The sequence below is a fragment of the Gymnoscopelus microlampas genome (genome assembly GCF_963454915.1).
Source record: "Gymnoscopelus microlampas genome assembly, chromosome: 1".
NCBI lineage: Eukaryota > Metazoa > Chordata > Actinopteri > Myctophiformes > Myctophidae > Gymnoscopelus > Gymnoscopelus microlampas.
In genome coordinates, this window is record NC_139962.1 from 13,946,691 (window position 1) to 13,962,761 (window position 16,071).

Below are 16,071 nucleotides of genomic sequence, written 5' to 3' on the forward strand. Positions count from 1 at the left end.
TTATAAGCGATTTTGGACTTTCTATAAAATTGCTTGTAAACATTGATAGTTGCGGGTTGCGTTTTTTGGGCGTGTTTCTAAAGTGTGGTTGCTTATTTGGGCTTGTTTCCAAATGTCATTTAAACCAGCGGTTCTCAAACATTTTCATGTCAAGGACCCCCAATTTAATATGCATTTGTCCACCGCGCCTCCCCCATCTAAAATATTTTGTGGCAGGGACCGCCATACAAGATTTGCGTTGTTAAAATATTCCATATTTGTCCCTTTCCCCCAAGACTTTATTTAAAAAAAGCAGATCTACAAGCCGATTATGTTTAATAAAGACTTAAAGTGCTCATGTGGCCCATATAGTCGCTTATTTTGGGCTTGTTTTCATAGACCTGGTTGCAGTGCTCATTTCTCTCCCAAAACCTGGCAACACTGATCACACAGAGCTCCAGACACAGGCGGACGGAACACTAACCAAGGACTGAACCCATTTCAATGTGATGCTCCACAGCGTTACCGTGGAGTTTATTAAACAATCGGTTGTTTTTTAAACCCCACCAGTTTCTCTACATCTGGCACCGTCTCAACAAACATAAGATTTGTTTGCGGATTATTATTATTTTTTTACCAACGTGCGGACCATCTCTCCTCTCTCAGCACTGGAAAGGACTTAATAGTTGACTGAACTCCCAAACATGTCAATTTTGCCTTTCACTCCCCCCATCGTGAAGAGACTGCTGGGCTGGAAGAAGGGCGAGCAGAACGGCCAGGAGGAGAAATGGTGCGAGAAGGCGGTGAAGAGCCTGGTGAAGAAGCTGAAGAAGACGGGACAGCTGGACGAGCTGGAGAAAGCCATCACCACGCAGAACATCAACACCAAATGCATCACCATACCGAGGTAAACGTCCATGCACCGCAGCGGCTGGATTACTATACTACGCACACCTACGGTGTGTATTATATACAGTGAAACCACAGTTACAGGCAAGACAGTCCATCCTTAGTGTAACGCAGTGTTACATAATAAATAACAAAGCAGCACTTTCTAGTTCAGTGGTTCTCAAACTTTTTCATGTCAAGGACCCCCAAATTGACACTTATTAGCCCGCGGACCCCCATTTCAAAAGATATGCCAGGGACCCCCATAAGAGAAGATTTTTTACGGCTCTAGCAGTGATTCTCAACCATTTTAATTTCAAGGACCCCCAGTTTGACATGCACTAGGGCTACAGACCCTCATTTAATGGCATTTCTATCACTTGGACCGCAATTTATATTGTAAAATCTATGTCAATGTAACTCTGAGAGTGTACAAATGGAACCAAATGGACCCATTTGGTTCGTTAGGGTCCCGTTAGGGTCCATTTGGTAAATCAGTGGTAAATATACACCCGTTTAAGATTTTAAGTAACATTAGCTGCAAAACATTACGTTTAGCAGCTGTTCTGTCGCAGTAAGTTCTTTCTATCATAATGTCAGGTGTCCTTGCATGGTTTCTTTGAACTCATGATTGGTTGTCATGCTTTGGGGGAAACAACAGCGTGCACTTTCTGTACCTTTTGCGAGCCGTCGCTGTCCACATATTATAGTCACACAGACACACACAAATGGAGTCCAAGTTATATAACTTGGCCTTAATCTGGGACGCTTTCTAGCATGGTGGTGGGTTTGTTTGTGTTGTGCGCGTAGGCGAGGCTGTGGAAATTGGTTTGATCCTTTCCTTTATACCACGCCATGTTGTGAAGCAGTCAGACAGCAGCACAAACCCATAATCAAACATTGGCATTCGGCAAAATGACTACCCGTCGTTGGAATCTTTCAATGCGCTTTATGAGGCCGAAAGACTTGCTGCTGCACTGCCTTGTGGAGACAAGTGAAAGTCAATGTTGCCAGATTCTGTGAGAGAAACAAGCAACCACGTCTAGGAAAACAAGCCTACAAGAAGCAACCACTAGGCCATATGAGCACTTAAAACCTATTATATGCATCGGTTATTTGAAAATGGCAGATATAGGGTTAGATGCGACTCGTTGTGAGCTTGTAGATATGCCATTTTCAAAAAATCTTAAAAAAAAAAGGAATATTTTGAAACATTTCAACAACATAAATCTGGTATGCAGGGCTCCCTGGCACAAAACATTTTCAGATGCTGGTTAGGCTCGGGACAAATACAAAATTAATTTTGGGGGTCCATGAGATGGAAATATTTGAGAACCACTGGTTTAAATAATAATAATACAAAATAAAAATGGAAGCAAGCCCAAATAAGCAACTACACTTTAGAAACAAGCCTAAAAAAAACGCAACCCGCAACTACCAATATTTACAAGCAACTTCACAGAAAAACAAGCCCAAAGACGCTTATAATACGCAGACATGGCAACACTGGTGAAAGTCCCTCCAGGGGAACTGTTCTGTTGGTAAACACACACACCATGCTGGACTGGTTGTCCATTGGAAGTCAGTGGACTCCTTTTAGAATGTTAAGCTGACCTCCACCTTCCAACGTTCAGACACTGTTACACAGTTAGTTACTGCTGTTTATAATAACCCTGACTGCAATACAGTCAGCACTATCTCCATTGCCATGCTTGGCACTGGCAGTGATTGCTTCAGAGTTTTGTGGGTAGCAAGCAAAGGCCTCGAACCCTCTCAGCCCTCAGAAGATATCTCCGCTGTGCTTCAATAGCCCAAGTAGCATGCCAGATGAAATCAAATCTGACACAGGGCACTCCCACATTCTTAACTGCCACAAGTGTTTTGCATATCATAGTGTGCATGGGCCTGGGCCTGCATCCAGAGTCTTAAGCTTGCCTGGAAAGTTAAATGTTTGTTTCCAGTTTCATATTCCTACCACTAATGCAGAGGGGAAGCGGTGGAGTGCGCTAAGATGACCTCAGATCAATGTTGGCTGACAGTTTCCCTGGAGAGCTGGCCTTGTGGTACCTGCATCCCTGTTCCTATTCATTCCCTACATGCCGGCCGGCTCACAGCAGCTGCCACAAGCCTGCTCAGACCTGTCCCATGGGGAGTTTCGCTGCCTTATCTTCCTGACACATGAACTGCCACAGTGAGGCCCATCACCAGCCAGCTGATCAGATAGTCAGCTAGCGAGTAGCCACTGTCTGTGAGCAGTGTACTGTAGCCGAAATCACAATCTAGATGGTCCTGTATAGCTTTGTAAATATTGTAGTTCTAACAAGAGTGTTGCTTGAAGACTCTCCTGGTATTTACTGCACTTGTACAGCAGGCATGCTGCTGAAGGCTTTTGTCTAATGCAAACCTTAAACTAGGGGGGTATGTGAAGGACAATTGTATCCGTTTTGGAGAGAGTGGAATGGAAAGGAATTCCCTTGGGAGTGAACAATGCAGATACATTCTCATTCAATTTCTTGCCAAATAGCTATATAGGCCTATAGCCTAGCTTGGTGGTTGTACACAACATGTTTGTGTCCTTGAGTTAGGTGTGTGTCTGTTTACTTTCCAGATAAAGAACCATAAAGGCCATACTCAGTAAGAAGTAGAACTTATGGCGCAATGCAGAGCAAAAGACGCAGTATTTTTGTCTAGCTGGCAGGTAGAACTTTATCCTTTCGTCTTTCTTGTTGTCCATATTCCCCTTTCAGCAATTGGTCCAAATCCCATGGTTGGTTTGTCACAGTTGTGGCCGGTATTCCATTACTTCAGTTGGATTATTCAATGCTTTGCCTGCACAGTGACCACATCGAATTCTGACCACAGAGTTGTATTAGAATTGTAATACAACTCTATGGCTGTGATTCCAAATGAGTGCTTGAGGGGGGCGGCAGTGGTTCAGGAGGTTCCCGCTTCGATCCCTGGCTCTGTGTCGAAGTGTCCTTGAGCAAAACACTGAACTCATAATTGCTCCCGATGAGCAGGTTTGAGCCTTTCATGGTTTCCTCCGCTGTCTGTGTGTGAATGTATGGGTGAAGGTAAAATGATTTGGAGAGAGGTGCTACATAAATGCAGTCCATTTACCATTCCATTTAGAGCTTTTGTTTTGAGGAAAGATTTGTTGAACTAGTGCAAGACTGCATGGCATGGATATCCTCACATGATCAGATCAATTACACAGATTTTAAGCAAGTTGAAATGTACTCAAATTCTTTGCCATGTAAGTATGAAATTGTTATTTACATCGGTCCTTGTATAATGCTAACTATTTAGCTAATTTGCGTGGCTATACAAAGATGTCATTGCTTGTAAAATATGCAGTATGTTTTTACTACTACTACTACTACTGAAAGTGTAATTGTGGATATGTGTGGTTATTTTGGTTTTAGTGGGTTTTCACAATAGAATGGCGCCAGCACAGAAAAGTGTGTTTTCCCAGGAGTTGCGTATGGAGCGACAAAAGACTTATACAGTGTTCAGGATCAGGACATGTTCACGGGTAGTTTTAACGGTGAAACTTCGTGTCTTAGTGAGTATGGAGCCCAAACCCCACAAAAGAACACTAGCTACAGTCCCTTTAACTTTCATTATTTAATTTAGATGTTTCTGGGGCAAGGCCATTGTGCTACTATTTCATTACTAGGCCGCTGTGGTTTGATAACAAGTAATTTTTTACTTTTTAAACAATAAGCAACAGTAAATGCCAAGGCTCTTGTGTAATTTCAAGTCTTAGTCACCCCACAGCAAGCCGTCGTGGCTTTGTGGTATGGCCCGGCCCTTTCTCACTTTCGGTGTCTCTTTTTTTTCTTTTTCCTTTCTATTTTTCTTCACATAGACCGTGTTATAAAAAGCTCTCTGAGTTGCTCACTTCCGTCCAATGCAAACAATGGTGTGTCAAGTGCTTCAAGTCATTAAATTGTGACACTATCCAGTGTTCAGGAGGTGCGTTCAAAGTGGCGCAGCCTAACATTGGCCAAAGGTGGGAACTGTGAAGGTGACTCATGTGCAGTATGACTGTTATCATGGGCCTGGTTTCACGAGGGTCTGACTCTATATTAGATTATAACTTTATTGATCCGGTATGGGGGGGATTTGTTACAGTTGGCCACAATGAGACAAAAGGTTCATAGAACCACAACAGAAGCTCACAGAAAAGAAGCATCTGTACTGTCACTATGCACATTCTCAACCAAATTGTAGTATTGCTGGCAAAATGAATATTTATTTAGATTTCAACAACAAATTCCCTACATTGACTGTGTATGAGTGAATGATGTGCCATGTCATTTTGTGTGTGTTACAGTCAATACATTATATCCAGTAATAACCATTAATTTCTGTAAATGTTGGTCCTTCATTAAATCACAGAACCACTTATACTTTGTTGACTGTCCTCCAGGGGTCTATACGTGGTCCCCTCCATTTTCCCTTTACACAATCTCTTTGTCGAAAAAAATCTTGTATTTTCGCAAATATTATTCACATATTTTGACATGCCCAGGCCAGAACAGGGATGCTACGGTTCATGTGGTTAAGCTGGTCTTTTATTGAATAATAATAGTGATTTATGTTCAACAATTATATTTATCGCTGAAGGCCGGGGCGTCGGGGATGGTAGGTAATAGATATGCGCTCTGTGGAGTGCCCCTTAATAATTTCACTGAACAAAACCCATAAAACATCATAAAACAACCCAGGCAAGTGTTTTTATAAAAAAAATGCATATGACAATATGTGCACTTTATAGTGCACATACAATATGTGACTCCAAGCAAGTCTTATTAATGTGTCCTCTAAATCTTCCATAACTAGAAAGGGGTGCTCAGTGGAGTGCAAATCTCAGACAGGAGGCACTTCCCTACCTCCCTCCACCGTTGTGTCTGTCAGTCTGTGGTGCATGTTATGGCATTGCCTTGGTGATGTGTGCGTGTATGAAAAGGCAAAGCGCAATGGGGGGAAATAATATGATTAAGGATGCTGATCATAAATACATTGCATCAATTACGACTGGGAACACAAATCAGGCAGGAAAATAATAAAGTAGTTAAGAGCACGTGGCCAAAGTGTGGCAACCAGCTGATTAGTCTATGAAAGGGGGAAATAGTTTTCTGCGACATACGGTCCAACCTTTTGCATTTGTGGCACCCCTATTATAGTCAGAAGTGAAAGTGCTTTTAGATGTGCTTTCTGTAGAGGCCCCTCAACATGCAATACAATTTGGGGTGGATTGGACTTTGCATTTAATATATATAGTTTTTTTTTGTAAAAGATAGACCCATTCCACAAATTTTGGGAGCGAATTCATTCTAATGCAATGATAATTTGATTACTGTATACAGAGTGTGGCATTTTTGTTCATGAAATATGTTTTTCATGATTGCTTCAGTTGTCACTGTCCAACACACCTGGATGTGCGAATATTTTGCATAGATTACTGAATATAACAATAATCAACCGCAATAATAATCAACCACAATAATTAAACACAAAATGACAACATTAACTCATTCACTGCCAGAATTATTTCTGGCCTGTTTGAACACCGCCAAGATTTTTCATTGAAAAAAAAAAGTACTCAGGAGCCGAGATACAGAATTTTTAAGTTTTAAGTTAACAAGGAAGTGGATGGGAGTCTATATCTTCGAAAAATCATATCTCCTTGGTCTTTGGGTCAAAAAAAAAAAAAAAAATCTAAAAAAAAAAAAAAAAAAAAAAAAAATATTTTTAATTTTTTAAATTTTTTTAAAAAGTCGTTTTAGTCGTTCTTGGCAGGCATGGCTTATGGACAGAAGTCGTTTTAGTCGTTCTAGGCAGTATATGAGTTAAAGGTTAACAACGTTTAAGGTTAACTTTGACCCCTGTGGAGCCAAATAGGGAGTGGATAGAGCAGTGCATCTCTCTGGGGAAAAGTAGTATTAAAAGGTAGTATTGCATAGCGGGATGATCTTCCGTGTACTGGTGACAGTTAAATTCAATGTAGTTGTTGGAACAGCCTCTAACCTACACCTACGCCTTTGAAACAAATCATATCACCGTCCAAAAAGGAAGGGCTGGTGGAGATCTCCGATAATCTTGCTACACAAGATTTCCTAGAAGGATGATAATATACCACGGCCTGGAGTGAGTTGTTGCTTAATTACAGTATGTCATGGCCATGTAGCTATACAGCCCAAGGCTCTACCGAAGTTCAATATCGCATTTAGCTCAGTCTAGACCAGTAAATATTGCTAGACTGTATGGTGACAATGACATTTGAAAGCGAGAGCGAGAAGTCTGAAAATTGTCACATGAACCTCAATAGCACCTGTAGACCTGAACCCATTAAGCTACTAAATTATGTGTAGGCCTGGTAAGTGGTTTCCTACCTGTGCTACCTGAAGCTACCAGAAGCTGTCATTAGACATAATATAAATTGGGTTGATCGGGAGAATTGCAGGGGGAACAAGCAGAGATATTACTCTTACTCATCAGCGTGTGTGTGTCTGTGTGTGTGCGCGCGTGCATTGTATGTGTGTGTTCATTCATAGACCCTGGAGCAGTGGATTCCTCACACTTAGCCGTTTCTTTTTTATCCTCTCAGACTGCCCGGGGAGGTCTTGGTTCTGGGTGTTAGCTGGCAGTCAGAACAGTCTTGTCTTGTCCACAAACATCCCCCTGGCAGCAAGTCTGCAGTCTGACCCTGCTGATTCAGACTGCTGCATGTTGGAACAGGAAAGGGCAGGAGAAAGAAACACATGGCAAAGGAATAGAACAAGAAAGTGACAAGGGAAAGGAAGAGACTAAGAGAGAGAGGAATTGATAGAGATAGACTTAAAGTGGTCACATAAGTTTGGTTTGTATACATTGTATACATTATTAATACAATTATACTTTATGTAGTAATTATATTTTTCCATTTACACAACGACAGTAGGGATGGGACGATATGGGCATCTCAGGATACGATATCTGTGGCGATATTAGGCACTCGATAACGATAATATCACGATATTCGATATATTGCGATATCACGATATATTGCATGAAATTTCACCAACGATATATCACGATAGTCCTTGTATTCAATTCATAAACACATAAAATAGCACCAAACAGTTCAAAATCATCATTACACAAATACAGAGTCGGAAAAACAACATATCACAAACTAAAAAAATAAATAAAATAAGAATATATATTGATTTTTTTCGGCAGTATATCGATTATTTATCGCGGGGGAAAGTATCGCGATATATCGCGATATCGATATATCGTCCCACCCCTAAACGACAGGTAGTGAGAAAGCCCAAAGGTGAAATGGACACTCAAGATAACCCAAAAGGCAGAAACGTGTGTTATTAAATAATTGAAGAAGATAGATGCGATCAACCATGCGTTGACACATTAAATACGGCTGAGAACACTAATAATGAGTTTCACAGAAAAACTGTAAAACACACACTGAAATCACAACTTCACACTACGATAGGCTTCAGAGACCATGATAGTGGAGGACACTGGTGGATGGAGGGCCTAGCATGATGGCCAAGAAATGTGTGAGGAGGGTATGAAAGAAATGTCAGGCCGCACAAGGAAGAACAACGAGATATGCCAGGGAAAAGCATAGAGGAGTGTGAGGGGTAAAATCCCCAGTGTTAATTTAACTCTTAAGAGTGTACAAATGGAACCAAATGGACTCTCAACTCAAGCGTTAATATAGAGGTGGTTGGCAGACAGCAGGCTGCGGTTACTGCGGCGTGGCACAGAGAAACCTCTGGCTGATAACCAAGATAAGTGTGTTTTCCAGACTCTACACAGGCCCACGGGAAGACAGTGGTACAACGTCAATAGAGCCACCCGCGTGTGTGTGGTATATTGTCAAAGATGGTAGTCAACATGAAACTGACAAAGACACGCACACACACACCCACCCACACCCACACCCACACACACACACACACACGCACACCCACACCCACACCCGCACACGCACACGCACACGCACACGCACACGCACACGCACACGCACACACACTGTATGCAGGAAGTACAACATGCACCTGCTCTGCTTCCTCCTCCACCTGTTAGAAGACTTTTTTCTCTCTCTCTCTCTCTCACACACACACACACACACACACACACACACACACACACACACACACACTCACGCTCTCTCTCTCAATACATCCTGTCTTATTTAGTATAATGAATAGAAGCAGCTGTGCATCCTGTGTTGATCAGTTTACATTGTGTATGTGTTTAGACCTGTGTATTTTCATTTCATGTTCCTTGTTAAAACAACAACACAGCTATCACCGACACGTACGCATGCAGACAGACTTTCGCGTAGGTGTTGCATGCACATATAGGTATCACGTCAAGGTGCCCATCATTGAGTCATCTGAGACAGCATTGTTCTTCAGCGTCACGATAGCAGCAAGGTCACAGAGAGTGTATGTGTGCTGTCTGTCTTACTCTGTCTGTGGGTGGCAGCTGTAATTACAGTAGTAAATTACCCTCTGTGTAGTAGGATGCCGGATTTATTCCATTGTTTAATTTGCCTTACAGAAAGGGGATGCCGCCTGTCTCTGAAGTCAGATGTGTGTGTGTGTGTGTGTGTGTGTAATGTATTGCCGCCCTGTTATTGGAATCAAATGATAAACTCTAGTTGTACATTTTTCCGAAGCCCCTGCAAGCGCCCAGTCAACTTCTTCTAAACCCCTGTCTACAAAATTGATTGTATCTAAACAAGGTTTGTTTCATTATAACTTTACCACAATACCACATGAACGCTAGCGTCCCTATTCTGTGGTGGTGGTGGTGGTGGTGAACATTTGATGAAAATAGCAGATGCAGATCTATAAACATGCTATCCCTTTTCAAATAAACAACTTTTGCTTAATTGTCAGGATTTGGCATGGATTACTGACATAGTACTGTGATCCAAAAGTCAAACATTAAACAATAACAAAAGTATCCAGGTACACGCTCACTACACTTGTGTACACTAGTGTGTTAGTTCACCACAACAACTCAGTGGAATTGCACATACTGTATATCCGATTGATTGATATTACAAACTGTGTTGTAATATCACTATTGGTGCACCCAGAGCGGAACATAGAGGAAGTCATCTCAGAATTGCATTTTATTACATCCTTACATCCAACATCCTAATTTATCTGGGGTTTACTACTGTATATGTCTCAGTCTGTGTGTGTGTGTGTGTGTGTGTGTGTGTGTGTGTGTGTGTGTGTGTGTGTGTGTGTGTGTGTGTGTGTGTGTGTGTGTGTGTGTGTGTGTGTGTGTGTGTGTGTGTGTGTGTGTGTGTGTGTGTGTGTGTGTGTGTGTGTGTGGTTAGTCAGGCCAGTGGAATGCTTCTTGCAGTGCCTTGGGGAGGGCGTGGGCTGCTGTTTGGTTTGCGGCTGCTCCAGGGGTGGAGGGGGTTAGACTGCCAGAGACAGCTCTGCCTCAACTTGGCCCTTTGCTGTCTCACTATCTGCAGGGGAGCACGCACACGCGCACACACACACACACACACACACACACACACACACACACACCAGACAACAAGCCTGCCTTTGTGCTCCACCGGCCACTAGCACCTCTGCTACAAGCGCTTTGCTACAGATGGATGTGTGCTGAGAAAAAAAACTTCACTTGAACTACAAGGTTTAAAGCAGAGGATGAGAGATTCGTATTAATCTCTTAGTGTAATGGGAGGGTCTTAATTCGAGGAGCGAAAAGTTAAAAGATGGTGGGGTGAAATCGTTGTACAAAGTTGTGGAACTGGAAGCAGGATCAGAGATAAAGGATGACCCAGTGGTCCAGAGTTGCTGTAAAGTTGCACCTCGCCAATTAACTTAGGGCATGATGGGCAGCTTTGTAATGGAGAAAGTGACTGTGATGATGTTTTGTGGAATAGTATGTCATTTTATGCTGATGATTTTAAGTTTGCATTTCATTTCAGAACATTCTCTTCTTTGTGGTTATTTTTGCGGACAGCTGGGGGCAACCCGATGGTTAGGGTGTATACCACAAGATACAGCGTGTCCCTGGTTCGACTCCTGGCTGTTTGCTGTGTGTCACTGGCCTGCTTTCTCGCCTTTGCTGACTGTCACTATCAAAATAAACCAGGGACCATGTACAGTTTGGTGATTTTTTTTTAAGTCTGGTTGCTAGTTTACCCCTGGCGCCCTCTTATAGCCCACTAATTGTTTTGATCTTCATCCAACCCTCTTTTCAGTTTACTAATCAATCCACAGCACACATTCTCAGTATTGTGGGCCTGAATATGAGGCCCATACTTGAAATGTATTAATATTCTTTAAAGAGTATAAATATTCAAGAGGATTTATTTGTCAGAAAAGCCATAGTAATTTAGGTCTCAACACCCAAAAGAAAAATCAGTTCACATTTAAATATTAGGCCTATGCCTTAGGCCTAGATAATATAAGTAGGTAATTAAATGAGACTATGTTATGGAAAAATCATGGTGTAATCATTTTTTGGTTTTTTTTTGTTAATGGTTTTGCTATCAATCTGATAGAAAAACGTGAAGAAAGTCACACTTTCAAAGTTGTTGGTGGCACCACTAGATAGATAACTGACCTACTGGAAGAGAAACTCATCACACTGACTGGACCCTGGAAAGAAACCTACAGTATATGTTTATGTTTGACTCAAAGGCATTCAGCAATGCAGCTGGTAATGACCCCCAGCCTTTACCCACCTTTTCAATCCAGACTGTGTTATTGGTCGTCTGGCTTCTCTGGCTGTCTGGCTGCTGGTCTCTTATTTCGCCTCAGACCCCCTCTCTGGTCCAAGGCAGCACACACACTCCAGTCCTATGATATCACCTAGTTTTCTCCTCCCACCCCCTTCCATCCACTCTTTTTTTTTGTAAGGAAGGAAAGAGAGATGTCTAATGGCTTTTCCAGAGAAGGGGAAGAGAGAGGGAGAAATGATGTGTATGTGTGTGTGTGTGTGTGTGTGTGTGTGTGTGTGTGTGTGAGTGATATATTTCTAGATATATACAATAAGATTTGAAGCCACTGCACACAGTGCAAGTGAAAATGTATACTTTAAACCGATGCTTGGCTGCACCAACTGCAATACTGGTTTTGTGGGGGGAAAACCCCAACTGGCTCTGTATTGTTGTATCTGCATGTTAAAACCTGGGCTTGAGTACGGACACTATTAAGTAACTATTAAGATGTTTTATTTTTATGGCAATTACTGCTGTATTCACTATTCAGACAGCAGCATTGGAGAGAGAGCGAGGGTGGAGAGGAGGAATCACATGTTCTCAGCGGGGAATCAAGCCTGACAGGTCACAATTATGTTGCTGATACTGGTTGAGCAACCAGTGTGCTGAATGATATTGAGTTGTCATAGATGATGTTTCATAATAAAGCTCCTAACTATTTGTTGTCCAGACCCCAGTGTTGAGGAATGTACATCAACCATATGGATTGAGGTTTGATGGCTACAGGCTGCCCAACAGAAAGAATCATTCTGATCTAGTGTACATTTTGCATTTACTGCACAAAATATTTCACAGCACATAGGCTAAATGCAGTGTTTCCTATCGTTAGAGCTACTGTACCTCTCACACCCCTGATTTGGAGAGGAGCCCAGACTCAAACGATGCTATGCAGGGTTGAAATGTATGTGTTATTGTCCAAATGGTAAATGCATTCTTTCTTTATGCTAGAAGAGAAGGAGTTCCACCGCACATCAAACCAGGGCAGGGCCTCTCTGGAGCAGAGACAAAAGGAATGAGGGAGCATTACTAAATGCCTGTTTTATTTGTAAGGTGCTATGCTATATCAGGACTAACAACTGGTGAAGATGCTCCTGGCACCAAAATGTTAGTCTTGATATAGCTAGCACCTTACAAATAAAAGCAGCATTTAATAGACTGTGTATGATACTACCTGTAGTAATATGTAGCGCATCAGTCAGCTGTCTTCGGTTAGTTGGTGAAATGAATTGACCTCAGACCTATTTGTTTTTATCTCACACATCAATGAAGGCATATGTCTCAGTTGTACCAAAACTATTCATGTTTAAAGGAAAAATGGTATTTCAGCATTAAAATGACATAATCAGCATGTTTACTGTGTTTTACAGGAAGTTTAGGCCAAACACAGTAGTGTGGCTTATATCTGTAACTCTGAAATGACTGAAGGAAAATGACAGAGAAACGTGTAACTTACTTTACAATCACCTGCTTATGAAATGTATGGTGTTAGTAATCACAATTACATACAGTAAAAGCTCTGCATCCTGCATTAAACTCCCCCATATATCTGCAGAAATAAAGAATGACGGTGAAAAAAATAAGTGTTTTTATTACAATACTTTGGTGAGATATCCTTCAGTATCCGAGCCAGTGTCCCAGCGAATGTATGTCTTGTCTCACTCACTTGTTGGCTCTGAAAAGGACAGCACAGTAAAATCAACATGTGCTGTAGGCATACTGTATGTAGGCATCAAACAAGGTCACGCTAACCTAACGTCAGATATTTCACGATTCGTATAGAGTTGTGTTACTGTTTACTTAGTGTAGTGTAAAAACACAAGTAGCCGGCGGCCGCACACTCTCGTAACTGTCGATGCAATTTTCACCCTGAAGAAGGCAGAATCGCTGTTCTCCTGTCTTGGATAAAAATTGCATCGACAGCTAAAGTATAATTTATAGTCGGACGTAAGGATACGTAAGGAGCGCTGGCGCTCCTTACGTTGTCGTTTTTGACATTCACCGTCAGGCCGACGTGCACGTTGGTGGTAGTACCATTGGCGACCGTTGGCAGTATAAGGGAAAAAAAGTTTTCCTTGGGCCCTCTTTCTCCAAAAAGTTTGTCGAACGGCCATGTTGCGCAAGTCCCTGATGCCGCACGTAGCGGTAAAACATTATTTTCGGTGCGACACAAGTAGTGTAGTAGTAGTGTTGCTCCTATTTATGTTTGTTTCTGTAAGTGCAACTTATATTTTTCCCATCATTATTAAACTATTACTGTTGGATGCTGTGATCCAATGTAAACAATACGATGGAAAGCACTTCCTGGTCAGTGTTGCCAGGTTTTGTGAAAGAAATAAGCAACCCTGTCTATGAAAACAAGCCCAAAAGAAGCGACTATGAACTGTATCTTTGTCACTTATGTACAGTGATGGGAAAAGTACTCAAATGTTGTACTTAAGTAAAAGTATCAATACTGCAATGTAGAAGTACTCTGTTACAAGTAAAAGTACCAAATTCAAAATTTACTTGAATAAAAGTACAAAAGTATTGGTATCAAAATGTACTTAAAGTACCAAAAGTAAAAGTACTAATGTTTGAAAATAGAAGATCTACAAGCTCACAATGCGTCACATCGAGACACGGGCTTGTAGAGCTTGTAGATCGGCTATTTTCAAATAACCTAGGTATAAAATAGGGCTAAAGTGGTTAATGTAGGTTTTATAATATTATAATTTATATCTTACCTTATTTATTAGAATCTAGAACAGTAAATAAATGGTATGCCATTTGGTAATGTTCCATTACTTTCAATTACTTTTAAACGTACACAGTGAATACTAAACTGAAGCTTGACTTAATTTTTGTCAAAGTCGCTTATGGGAACATTATGGGTACGGTATATACTCTCACAACTGCCATCTAGTGGATGAATAGGTGTATTACGCCTGTACACTTAAAAAAAAAACAAAAAAAAACTAACTAACGTGAGCGACCATGCATCTGTCCGTAAAGAACGGACGGAATCCCTCACCCCCTGACGCACGTTTCAGACCCACCTAGGGACTTTGAACGGGCCTTAAGAGTGTGCAGCAACTCTTTTGTGTTTTACCGTTGGCCGGCACCTCTAAAAGGACTGGTGTGAGTTGCACCTCTATGAACACTACTTAGTATTCTGTGCAAGGATAAATAACAAGTACAGAATCAACAGAACAGCAGTTTATTACCTCTGTTGCTGGCGAGGGTCCAGCTACTTCATCATGTAGTGTTCTTAGCAACATAACAGACACAGCAAGTTGCTGTCTCCCTCACATGTTCCATTCAGTCCTCCAGTTTTGACGTGAATACTTTGCAATCCAATACTTTACAACACAGTTTTACACCTTGATCAGTTCAGTAGTAATGTTGAATATAGTAGCATACCAAACTGCACTTATAGCGATGTTTATTATTGTATGCAAAGGGAAGAACTTCCCACGTGGGAGGAAATTTGTAGGAGGAGCTTTTGGAATGGCGGTGCGCACAGCATGCTGGTAGTTGGAGTAATGCAGTCGAACGCATTCCAGAGGAACATGACTGAATGTTAATGACTGCATAATGTTTTTCCCGGTCATAGGGCACCAATTTAAAATATGAATACACTTCCCCCCTACACATAGTGTTAACTTTGAGTAACTGCAGATTCTTCCAGCGGTGAAATTTCCAATGACATTAATATTGTGGGCTTCCATGTAGTCTGGGGCCACATGAAGAATGATCTCCTTTTCACTGCTTTATGACGGCCCTGCCAAAAGGGCAATAGACGCCATTACCAGCTTTGGTGTTTTTGAAAGACGGCATCCTGCCACCAAAAAACAGAAGTTGTGCACTACTGCAGCCCCAAATGGCAGTAGATAGACAGACTGGCCAGTGGCCACTGAGTTTTATGAGGGGCACATAGACCCATTCCAGCCCCCAGTCTCACTCAGTTTTTGGAGTGGGCTGTCCAAATAGGGAGACAGACGGAGAGGGGGTGCCTTTTAGGATTGGGGGTGGGGGGGGGGGTGCAGCCACAGACACTCTGAGCTGCCCTGAACTATTGAGACAGTCTGTCATCCCCTTTGTCCTGCAGCTCTGTCCCCTTCCTTTATCTCTCGCCCTGCTTTGTCTAGCCCCCACCCGCCATCTTATTTGTACATTTATTTTGTACACACACAATGTTCTACTTAAATGCACTAGACGTTCTGACGTTTGCATAGTCTCGGCACTTGCATACCCTGTTTTAACTTTGCCTTAGGTATATATACTGTACATGATATAGACATTAAGGTGCAAGAAGTCTATCTCTGTTTGTTGTGTTCCTTTTTCAGTGTGTTGACATTCTAAATAGAACACACACACACACACACACACACACACACACACACACACACACACACACACACACACACACACATGCGCATGCC

At 41.8% G+C, this 16,071-nt stretch overlaps 1 protein-coding gene across 1 annotated transcript in view; it reads left to right on the forward strand.

Moving 5' to 3' along the window:
• The first annotated feature begins 443 nt into the window (after positions 1-443).
• Positions 444-16,071, forward strand: part of smad3a (SMAD family member 3a) — a 30,731-nt gene continuing 15,103 nt past the window's right edge. The window contains exon 1 of the mRNA XM_084066499.1: positions 444-886. Within this exon, the coding sequence (XP_083922625.1) occupies positions 684-886 (203 nt within the window). The 5' untranslated portion in view covers positions 444-683. The remainder of the gene's footprint in view (positions 887-16,071) is intronic.